Source organism: Prunus mume, linkage group LG2 (genome assembly GCF_029339155.1).
Source record: "Prunus mume cultivar Tortuosa linkage group LG2, ASM2933915v1, whole genome shotgun sequence".
NCBI classification, from domain to species: Eukaryota; Viridiplantae; Streptophyta; class Magnoliopsida; order Rosales; family Rosaceae; genus Prunus; species Prunus mume.
The window spans coordinates 32,339,740-32,351,689 of NC_142699.1; the positions used below are offsets into that span (position 1 = coordinate 32,339,740).

The 11,950-nt window shown below is 37.5% G+C and overlaps 2 protein-coding genes across 2 annotated transcripts; one reads left to right on the plus strand and one right to left on the minus strand.

Moving 5' to 3' along the window:
* The first annotated feature begins 332 nt into the window (after positions 1-332).
* LOC148920069 (uncharacterized) lies at positions 333-6,314 on the plus strand. Its single transcript, XM_089045341.1, has 10 exons — positions 333-775; positions 1,515-1,582; positions 2,721-2,791; positions 2,998-3,276; positions 4,135-4,298; positions 4,399-4,454; positions 4,561-4,613; positions 4,718-4,838; positions 5,676-5,773; positions 6,059-6,314. Exons 1-10 carry the CDS (start codon positions 456-458, stop codon positions 6,128-6,130), a joined length of 1,302 nt encoding a protein of 433 aa, XP_088901467.1. The 5' UTR covers positions 333-455; the 3' UTR covers positions 6,131-6,314.
* Positions 6,315-8,380: 2,066 nt separating this feature from the next.
* Positions 8,381-11,684, minus strand: LOC148920070 (CBL-interacting serine/threonine-protein kinase 21-like). The gene is made up of 14 exons (XM_089045340.1): positions 11,220-11,684; positions 11,059-11,121; positions 10,898-10,969; positions 10,673-10,780; positions 10,505-10,576; positions 10,342-10,395; positions 10,069-10,194; positions 9,894-9,983; positions 9,641-9,766; positions 9,434-9,541; positions 9,204-9,323; positions 9,058-9,123; positions 8,884-8,958; positions 8,381-8,791 (listed from the first exon to the last, which is right to left on the minus strand). The coding sequence occupies exons 1-14, from the start codon at positions 11,379-11,381 to the stop codon at positions 8,648-8,650; spliced, it is 1,386 nt and encodes a 461-aa protein (XP_088901466.1). The 5' UTR covers positions 11,382-11,684; the 3' UTR covers positions 8,381-8,647.
* Positions 11,685-11,950: the final 266 nt, after the last annotated feature.

Here is an 11,950-nt window from a genome sequence, read left to right on the forward strand (position 1 = left end):
TGTAAATCACCTAAAACTAGTGTATCAACTTTAAAAAAATAATTTAAAAATTAACTAAAAGATTTAATTTTAAAAAATTAAAAACAGAAAAAAAAAAAGAAACAAACAAACGCAGCAGCAGAGCAGGCGCTTAGCTGGGTCATCATTGACTGAAATGCCCAAAAATAATACCACGTGTCAAGACCACGTGCTTATATTACTGGATTGATCTTTCACAATATGAACAGACCATTTGCAAAGCTGATTTAATCAAAACAAAAATAGAAAAAGGATCAATATTAAATAATTTTTTATTTGATTTCTGAATATACCAACAAAAAAGGAAAAAACCGGTAATCTCCGCGCCTACATTCGTTCACTGCTTTCATTGACAGCACCTTCCATTTCACTGCTCATACTTTACTCAACGCTTTTTCATTGACAGCACCTTCCATCTCTCTCTTTCTCTAAAACACATGATCGCGGCCATTTTTCCCCTCCATTCCGCAACCACGGTCCACGCTGCCAACCCGACCCGAAAGCACCGCTCTTGCGAGGCCCTCTGCTGCAGCGGCAACCTAGGGTTTCGGTCCTCTGAGCGTAGGCGGTGGGTAAACCGGACCCGGATGGAGTTGCTCAACCGAATTATAGGCGGCGGAGGCTGCTTCAGGGACCCCAGCCGCCGGGAGATTAAGGTGGAGATCGACAGCGGCGGCGAGGATGTCTTCGCCTCCCACCCCAAGGGCGGCGCTGTGCCTGAACATCTTGTCATTATGGTCAATGGAATCATCGGCAGGTTCGCCTTTCCCATTATAATTTGTGGGTTGATAAAATGTACTTGTTTTTTTTAATCTCAGTATATGTGGTGATATGTGTAAAATTATAGTTATATATGTGATTGTTAAAGTAGAATTGGAAATGGTATGCCTCATTGGAATGAAGCAATCTAAAAGATAATTAAGGTTGCCTTCAATGCTTTATTCTGTAGACTAAGAGAAACGTCGGTTTTGTATTGTGCTCTGCTTGTTTTTTGGCAGCTCGACTCTGTGAAAGAGACGAGCCAAAATCAAGCAAAATATTAAGCTTGTTAAAAAAAATACAAATCAAGCTTTTAACTTTGATATGCTTGATTTGCAAAACTTGTGAGCAGTTCAAATTTCATCACAACGAGGCCACTTGAGTTCGACTTGAGTGCCGGATGGCTCATGGTAAGACTCATCCTTTGCTTATGTCCAAGCAAAGCCAAGACAAGCTCAAGCTTGGCACATCCCACATACAAACCAAACCAAGCTCAACCTTGGAAAGAAATATTCAAGCCAAGCTTGTGCTAAGCTCGAGTACATTTATGTCGAGCCAAGCCTAAACACCCCATCACTTGGCTTGGTTTAGCTCATTTCTATGAAGCACGGATATGCCAGTTTAGCTTTGTAAATATTCTAAATTCTTATGTTGTCCTTCCCTGACTAATCATGCTGTTTGTCATTTTTTAAGCATGCTTTTGCTGCATCTCATTTGAAATTTTTCTGTGATTTCAGTGCTTCAGACTGGAGATATGCTGCAGAACAGTTTGTGAACAAGCTTCCTGATAAAGTAATTGTGCACCGTGAGTGCTTCTTGTCACTTATGATTTCCTCTCTACATGTGCACCGAATATACTAAGCAATTAAATATATTAGATTCTTTTCTATTTGTAAACATTTATTTCATTGGTGGAAGGTCAAGTTTGGATTTGACTGCGTATACTAAAATCCTAGGCAAAACTGAATGAAAAATATGATTAAGAACCCTCTTTCTAAGTCTATTCTGAATCTGAACTACATGATACATCTGGCAGTAGTTTCCTCCATCCACCTTATACTAAATTTTCATACGAATTGAACGTGTCAGTGAAGGTCAAATAAGGGACAATGGTAAACAACCCAACTTTAATTCCCAACGTTTCCTTTCCAGCACTCATGGTATGCTCACTTTAGAGTTTACACATTGTTCTCTTTTTTAAGCAAGGGTGTGGCACCTTTTCTTGGGACATGTAAGTTGGGATAAGTAGCATTCTCCATTAATAAATCAAAGATGAAATCAATTAAATGAATTATCTTTGGCTCCCAATGAATTGGGCATGGCCATCCACCATCTGCAACTTGGCCCTGCCTCCACTGTCCATGCTTGAAAATTCATCTTAGAGTACCCCTATCCCCCCAACTCCCAATTACTCCAATTATGAAACTATATCAAAGGTGTAGTTGAGTTGAACCTTTCGAGTTAAACAAGCCAACATTCACACAGACAAATTTACAACACAAAGTTCAAATCAAATAATTTGAATACAATGCTTGAGGCTCCTTTCGATGACACTTTGGTGTTTCAAGATGGGAGAGGAATTTTGAATTTGTTCGCTGAGATGACATCTGTCTTGCTTAAACCTTGTTATGTTTTAGCCCATCTATAGTCTTGTATAAACCAGGAAATCCGAACAAAGTTTGATTTGAGATAGTTAAAGCGAGATAATAATTTGCAAAGTTAAAGCAAGATGGCTTCTGTCTTTCATTTGAAAATAATAATAATAATAATTGTCGATGCTCTTCTGTATCTGATATCTGTTTATTGATGCTGTAATATGGTATAAAAGCTGTTAATAATCAAAACATTCAAATTCTACAAGTTCCTCCTTTGCTGCAAATTTAGTGTAGGAATCAGTCTTATCCAGAATGCATGATTTTTGTGACTTGGTATTTTGCCTGCAGGCAGTGAATGTAACTCTTCAATGATGACATTTGATGGTGTTGACATGATGGGTGAAAGGCTAGCTGAAGAGGTATTTGGAAATAGCATATTTGTCCTCATGTTTTAGCGTAGCTCCCTTGGTTTGTGAAACTATCCTCAAATGGGTATTTTTTTTAATGAAAATGACATGTATAGTACTCACCAATATAAGAAAACTGCAAAGACAAATACCAATGTTAGAAAGTTTTTATTTGAACTTTATTCAAATCTTGAATTCTAGAATAATATGTGATGCAGGTATTAGCTGTTGTCAGAAATAGGTCTGAGGTGCGGAAAATATCATTTGTGGCTCACTCTTTAGGAGGGTTGGTTGCAAGGTATGCCATCGGGAGGCTCTACGAACGTTGTCCAAAATCTGAACCCTCAGGTCATAATGGTAATTGCTTAATTGAAGGGCATACAAATAATTTGACACAATCCCTTGACCAGCCTCACCACGGTACAATTGCTGGACTGGAACCAATGAACTTTATAACGTTCGCAACACCACATCTTGGTTCAAGGGGAAATAAACAGGTAGATCAAGTAACTGTTGTGTTTGCTATGGATAAACACAAATTGAACATGCTATGGATAAACACAAATTGAACATTTATGCACACAAAGGTGGTTGCTAGAAATCTTTTGTCCTTTCATAGTGGAAATAAACAGGTAGATCAAATAACTGATGTGTTTGCTATGGATAAACAAAAATTGAACATTTATGCACACAAAGGTGTTTGCTAGAAAGATGTTGTCCTTTCATAGTGGAAATAAACAGGTAGATCAAGTAATTGTTGTGTTTGCTATGGATAAACAAAAATTGAACATTTATGCACACAAAGGTGTTTGCTAGAAATCTGTTGTCCTTTCATAGTGTGTGTGTGTGTGTGTGTGTGTGTGAGAGAGAGAGGGAGAGAGAGGGAGAGAGAGAGGGAGAACAAAGGTGTTGGCTAGGGAACCTTTCATAGTGTGTGTGAGAGTCTGTGTGTGCTTGTGTGTGGAAGAGTGAGAGTCAGAGACGGACAGAGACACAGAAAGAGCCTTCTTTTTTCTATATGTTTAGTTATTTTCTATATTCTATTTACATTCTCAAGTTTCTACATTCTTATTTATCATTCAATTGTTTACTATTAATTTTTAGTAATTCGTTTTGGGATTTGAAGGATATGCTTGGTTTGAAAACTGATAAGATAAGCATTGAAATATGTAGTGTTGACAAGTGGCTGGTTGTTGAAGGCTTCCTAATGTATTTGTTACTTCCATTCTATATTAGAGAATCTTCTCAGTAAATGTAGAGAATTTGTGCACTGTTATCATACACCTCTATTTCTAATTGATTATCACATTTGTTTTGTGAACTTTAACTCTGTTTTGTTAACTTTGTTTCCACAGCTCCCATTTCTCTGTGGTCTTCCTTTTCTTGAGAGAAGAGCTTCTCAAACTGCACACTTTATTGCTGGGAGATCCGGGAAGCATCTCTTCCTAACAGATGATGATGATGGCAGACCTCCTCTTCTTCTTCGAATGGTTAATGACTCTGATGACCTAAAATTCATGTTAGTAATACTATGTCCATAATGCTCATTGATTTCATAAACATTCAATTATAATCAGTTTTGTCAATGGTAATACAATATTTTTCTCTGGCATGCGCAGATCAGCATTACGTGCATTTAAGCGCCGTGTGGCATATGCTAATGCAAATTACGATCGTATCCTTTTTCGGGTTTATATTGCTTTGAAAATATTGATATCTCTCATACATTGTTTATATGTTTAAAACCATGAATGTCTTGTTTAAGTTCACTGATTTTTAAGATATGGTTGGGTGGAGAACATCTTCAATCCGGCGTCAAGATGAACTTCCGAAGGTAAGGCTTCCTTGTTTCCCTCTCCACGTCATGCCTGTTCAGTTTATATATCGGTTATGTTCCAAACTCACTCCAGTACTTTTTTCTTCATTGCTTATTTGCAGTCCAATCTACTTGGAACCAATGAGAGATATCCGCATATTGTATATGTCAAGCAAGAAACATTTGATGATATTCATATGAAAGCCTCTTCATGTGCTCAAGACCAAAAAATAGACTTGGAAGGTTTGTCAAACTTTTATCTGCTTGGTTGTGTTTAACTATTGGAATAACTCAGGGACCTGGGCTTTGGGCCAGATTGTGTGGCTGCTTAGGTCCTAAGTTTATGTCTTTCCACGCAATAAGGACAAAACTGTTTAAGTTGTGTGCCTAGCAATGGGCCTTTTGCAGAGACATGGGCCATTTTTTTTGAAATGGTAAAACAATTAGCAGATGGGCAAGTAGGACAGCAGTGGTGTATTCTGTAGTAGTCTTTATATTGTGTTAACGTACATAGATACTTCTTGTTGAACCATGCATTCTGCACACTATCATGTTAATAGACACTGGAATCACGGTTATTTGGACAAGGAGAGAAATAGGAGTGGTCATCATTGGAGACACAGAAGGGGAAACTAATTACAACCTCTTCATCATTTATAACTATAATATTTCGTTTTTCGAGAAAAGGTCCCATCCTTCAATATCATGATTGGGTCGACCAGGCCAGATGATGAAAAGGAGTCAGCTGTCTGCGCAATTCACCTGGTTCTAGGCTCTGCTGTATTACTGTATTTGGGGTTTATATGCCATGAGAATGACATAACTCATGTGTCCTTAAACAACACTTCAAAACCTGAAGTCAGAGTTGCCTGAGTGCAGCAGTGCCAGATACATACTAATTTTCCTTTCCAACATGCTTTTTACCGCCTGTTACACATGTTCTCTCTTTTTCCCTCATAATTGACTTCAGGACAGAGTACTGTTTCTTACAATGATTTCAGGTTGTCTTATGTTATATATTCAAATTCTTTTCTGGTTTACTTCCAGTTTTAAATAGTATTTTTCGTTTCTTGTGTATAGAGGAGATGATTAGAGGCCTTACTCAGATACCTTGGGAACGTGTGGATGTCAGCTTTCAAAAAAGTCGACAACGATATATTGCTCATAATACCATTCAGGCAAGTTTTGGTTGGCTCTATGGCTATGACTAATTGGTGGCATGTACACAGATAATTTTTTGTTTTATACAAAATACTGAAGGAAGCATTTTAACTTTTGAGCAAATATATAGGCAGACTGCTATATGGTAGAAGTTAGTTTCTAGATTTTAACCCCTTTTAAGTCATAGAACTTGTCCAAGTTCCTAATGAACTATACTAGTAACAAATTTATTGTCATAGAGAAGATTTGGTGTTGTGTGTTTTCTTTTTCTTATATATATCTACTCCCTCATGCCCATACAGGTGAAGAGTTACTGGTTGAATTCTGATGGTGCAGATGTGGTTTTCCATATGATAGATTACTTCCTTCTCTAAGTCTTCTTTAAGTTTGATTTTTTATTTCTTCCAATACGTGATTCAACAATGGATTAGGCTGCTGCTTTATTAAATTTATCAATTTTAAAGCTTGTCATGTACATTTTCACCTATGAAGATACTGTGATGTATATTTGTCAAATGTAAATGCAGAGATGTATGTAAGCTCTCATTATTGTTGCAAGCCATGTCCAAGTTGTTAGTTTCTGCATGAATACCTTTATTTTGTAATCAAACCCTTATACTGGCCTTTTGTAATTAAATTGAAACCAGGAATAGATGAGTCTGAGTTTGTGCTGGACTTCATTTATAAGTTGATTTACGTAACTTGCGGTGTAACCAAAATGTACTCTTAAAGAATTATTTCAGCCTTCAATTTATATTTGTAGTTTGTAATTGATCTCCTTGGCCCTTGAAACTTTGATAAACTTTGTATTAGAAAAAGTAGTCACACTGGCTGTGTTATTCTTATTGTACTTGAGGGCCTCGTTTGGTAGGCTGGCTTGGACTGGTTAGGATTGACATGTAAGTACTGGATTGGATTGGCTGGGATTTTAAGTCCATTGCAGTTCACTTTTGCACCAAACAATGGACTGGATTAGACATTGAATGCAAGAGGGATCTCTGATGCATTGTAGCCTCAGAGTAATAACAATTCCCAGTTTTTGAGACAAGGAAAAAACAAAAAATCTCACAATACCAAACCGAAAAGAGAACCCATGGCATCGAATCCAAACTGAAACTTATATCAAGATCTAACCATTACCCAATCTCATATCAAGATAATAATAAATATCAATTTTTATATGAAAAAACAAAAAATTCGAAGCAAAAATCGCAACAGTACAGACAATGCAAGGGGAGAGTGGAGATGAGAGGTGAGAGAGGATAGAAGAGAGAAGAAGGCAAACCACTAGATAACAGAGTACAGACGATGCGAAGGAGGCTGGGGAGACGAGGCGCTCAGATTCATTGTAAACCCATGTCTATCGATGGGTTTGGAGTCCCTTGTTATTCTGGATTGGTGTCCAAGAGCCATGTCCAGTCTGTAATGTATTTTAAGCCCACCAAACAACAGACTGTACCCATGTCCATTTTAATTGAATATATCCAGTCTAGTCTGGCACAAAAATTTTGGCCACATTTGAGGAAGTTGTGAAGATAATCATGCTCTTAACGTTAGTAGGAATTAACTCAGTGACTGGAAAGCCTTGAGGCTGTATGGTCCCAGTACCCTTTCTTAAGAACCAACCAATTACAGCAGTAGAAACTATACCGAACTGAGGAAAAAAGAGTTCTATGTAATAGGATAATTTTTTTAATTAAAGAAGTCATGTTCACCATGACAAGCACAGACGACATCCACTGCAACCACTACCATAAGCATGCCACGGTTGCCATCACCAATGCCCTCTGCGACGGCACCAACCATCCTCACCAGTTGGCACCACTCGCGCCACCCCCTCTCCATCGCTCATCTCTGCTGCTGGCTCCACCGTTGCCACTACCTTTCCCTTGCTTCCACCACTGGTAATGCCATGCCACCATCACAACCCTTCCACCTACACGCTGTTGTGGCCACCCCCAAAAGGGCCCCACCACCACCGTAACTGCCACCTTCAACACTAAAACCAACCACCACCGGAACCAATCTACAGCTGCCACTGCTACCACCACCAGCATTCCCCATACCTGACATGCACCACCACCAACATGGCACTTCAATTTCATGCTTGTATTAAGATTTGCATTGTTTTTTGGATTATGATATAAATTTATTAGTTTGGGATACAATAGGTCAATTAGTTAATGGAGAAAACAGGGTATAGTGGTTTTAAAATATGATCTGTTATGCTGAACTAGTTTAAGCTATATTGATTTGGATTGTTGAAGAAAGTATATTTGGAGCTTGAATATGGAGTCACGTTGTAGATAAATAATCAAATCTGCTCTGGAGAAAAAAAAAAATCAAGGCAAGAACTTATAAATCTTCGAAAATTGCCTTCGTCACAGCAGGAAAATAGTGCATTTGGATTGTGACGTGTTTTGTAAACAAGTAGAGAATAGTGCTTTTGGATCGTTTAAGAAAGCTGTTTTTGCTTGAATATGAATCTATCTTTGGACAAATATATAAATCTGATTTCAACAAATCAAGGTGACTGTAAATTTTATTTCTTGTCATCTTCAGGTAACATATTTTGTCTGAGAAGTACAAGGGGTAAAAATCATAAAAATTAATACACAATAGAATTGAAAGCAATCAAAACGTTCTGCTCTTCTTTTCTTCCGGCCAGCAAGCAAAAAAGCTTTCCAGAAATCAGGCTTATTTTTTATGGTTCTTATTAATCTGCATTTACAGTAACTTGGTCTTGAGAAAACAAAAAACCAAAAAAATAAAGAAGAAGCTACTCAAGACGATGAATAGCCACGGTGGTCTTTAATTTTTCTGGAATTTGTCTCTCAGAGCTGCATATAATGATTGAAAAATAGTTTGTCAGCCAGCTGCAGCAATCTATGCTATATACTTGTAGTGATCATTGCAAAATAATACCTTTCTTTTTTGGGGATACTTTGGCTTTGAATGCTGACCACATCAGACTCTTGCATTTGTGATGAAACAGCAGGTTCCTCTCTCAGCTGACTTGATAAACTCTTACAGAACTGAACATTTTCAACATAATGTTATCTGAGTAAGTAAACAATTTTTTTTAATTATAAATGCAAAAACCAGCTCATGGATATGGTCATTATACTTCTCTGTATGTTCTGAGCTCCCCTGCAGATCTTGATATTTCTACGACGCAATTAGTCGGAGCAACTTCAATCACCTGCCAGTTTCCACTCGAGTTCGTCAGCATACAAAAGATTGAAATTAAAATCCTTCATTCATATCATATGAGTCAGACAAATGTATGACAATTACTCACCTCTGCTGATATGTCAACATATGATCTAGAGCATCTATTCATAATCTGCTTTGCATGCATTTTCATCTGATGAAAAGAAATCATTAGTTTGCAGGAACTGTGAAAACAGGAAAGAAAAAGAAAGCAATAATATAAGTTTCCTGTACCCTTAAGTTTTTCGTTCTTTCTACCGTAAGGCTCACATCCATTGCAGCAGCTTCTATTTTCTTTATGGTTTCATTAATCGTAAGCTTGGATCCAATCCTTGTTTTCTGCTTGTTTTCATCCTAAACTAAGATTGCAGTTCAACAATATTCATTATACGCCCAAAAAAAAAAGGAAAAAAAAAGCAGGATAGATATTATAGCAAATCTATTTCTTTTCATTGCAGACTTGCCTCTTCCTCGAAAAGACCTGACAAATCGAGATCATTTGACATGGCTATCAATTGGAATGCATTTATAAAACTTGCGGATTTTGGGATTTTTGTCTCCATGTCATTCTCCTGCTAGGAACAAATAACAACATTAACACAAATATGACATTTGGTATTAAAAGTGTGATTATAGCATTTCCTCTGTAGTGCAATTATGGTGGAGCTTACCTCAGTTGAATCAAAAGCAGCATTGACATCATCTAAGTGTATTTTATCGTCACTATTGTTTCCACATGAAGGCACATAATCCTTTTGAAACCATTCATTTTCCATGATCTTTGGTATTGTTATTCTCTGCTTTGATAAAGGAAGCATATCAGACAATGTATTCTATGAAAGATATAATCAGTCAACACGGTAAATGTTGCATTATTCAACGAAAAATGCTTTAAAGCGTCGAACAAATGTGGCAGAACTATACCGTTTCAGGATTTGGATCAAGTATTCTGGAGATCAGCTTCTTTTGGCTTTCTGTAAACCATTGTGGAAATGTGAAATCGGCTCTGCAAATCTATCCATGGGCAGAAGTTTCAGATACAGGTAATTTGTTCGTATTCGAAATGGGGATTTGCTTATTGGATGCTTTTGAAGTATACCTTTCTATATAAACTCATCAAGCTAGCGTCATCAAATGGCAGATCACCAGCAAGTAATTCGAAAAGAATCACTCCACAAGACCAAACATCTGCAGCTGCTCCGTCGTAGACCTTATTGACAAGCAGCTGTTCATGAATAATGAAAGCGATCAACCACATAACGAAGTGAAATTCAGGTATGAATTTTGTACATTACAATGGTTAGTCATTTTGAGCTGATAATTTTTCTTTCTATGCACAACTTCACAAAACGTAATTCGATTTACTACATACCTCAGGAGCAACATAACTTGGAGATCCACATTTTGTTGACAACAGGTCACCAGGCTGTTGATCATCAGAATTTCAGCGAAGCACCAATTTTTATTGACAGATTTTAGGACTTGTAAATAAATAATGGCTCAAGAACATAAGGAATTTGCAAAATTGTCTCTACCTTACGCAATGCACTTAGTCCAAAATCGGATATCTTCAGGCTCCCCTTACCGCACAAAAGCAAGTTTTCTGGCTGTATAATATGCCATAGTCCTTGTCAGTTCCTGGACCTCCCTGTCTAGAATTTTCGCAAAATGATGCGTATGGTTGTGTTTTAGTTTTTGCTCACCTTTAGATCTCTGTGATATACCCCTTTGTTGTGACAGTAGTCCACTGCATCAATCAATTGCTGAAAAAGCTTTCTTGCCTCTCCTTCACTAAATCTTTTGGCATACATCTTTTTTTTTTTTTTAAAAAAAAAAAACAAAAGAAATTCAAATTACCATACACATGAAAAAGCTAGCTACCCAAAAAATTCTCGTTGGATCAGAGATGAAGGGTAGATGAGTCTCACCATCTTGTCTGAGAGTTGACCTCCAGATACATATTCCATTACTATGTAAATTTTGGTCTTTGTACCAATCACCTATAATCGAAATTCGAAACAAAATCTCTAAATTCATTGAACTCAAAATTTGTATATACCAAACTTTTGTAACTGCTAAAGATATATACCTCATGTATCCGCACAATGTTGGAGTGGTTTAGAAGCTTCATGGTTCTAATTTCTCTCTGTACCTGAAATTTGGGGACACCAAGTTTGTTCAGTTTTTCTTTTTGTCCAAGAAAACAAACAGACGGACAAATCAAATCAAAAGGTTGATTTTGAGTTTTGCCTGATTCTTGAGATTGCTTTCCATGACCATATGCTTATTCAGGATCTTGATGGCAACATACTTGCCATTGGTGCTGTCCAGTGCCAGCTTAACCTTGGCAAAAGTACCTTCTCCAATCGTCCGCCCGAGCTGGTACTTCCCTATGTTGCTGGCAAGTCCCATGTTTCTGAACTCTGAGAGAAGCCAAATAACAAATCAAATCCCCTGCCTTCTTCTCCAACAATATCTCTGTTCCTCCTAAATCCCCTGCAAATGCTCCTTATATCCTGGCTGTTGTAAATCTTGTTCGAAAACAAAAAACATTCGATCGAATTCAGGAAGTAGCTCGTGCTTATTAGCTGCCATCGTAATGGCTGAGGTGGTGTGATTATATATGAGGGCTACAATTGACAGAGCACATGTGGTTTCTAATAACTGAGTCCTACCAGTTGAGAGAACTCATTTTCCTTTGGTGTGTTTGTGGGGAGAGAGAGAGAGACACAGAGTCAGTCCTTGCATGGAATTTGGAAAGTTCAATGACTAGTTGGCTAGTTGGTATGGACCGTGGACGGTAAACGTGTTTTGAATGGAAGGTAGCCGTTGATAAGTAGGGTTTTTCGAGTAGATATGGTCAAGGAGAAAAGGGACAATATCAATATTGTTAAATATCTTAGAATGATGGTGAGGAAATCAAAGCCCAATTGCGGAATGCAATGTTGTTAATTATCAAAGGAAATTAAGCTGCCTAACCC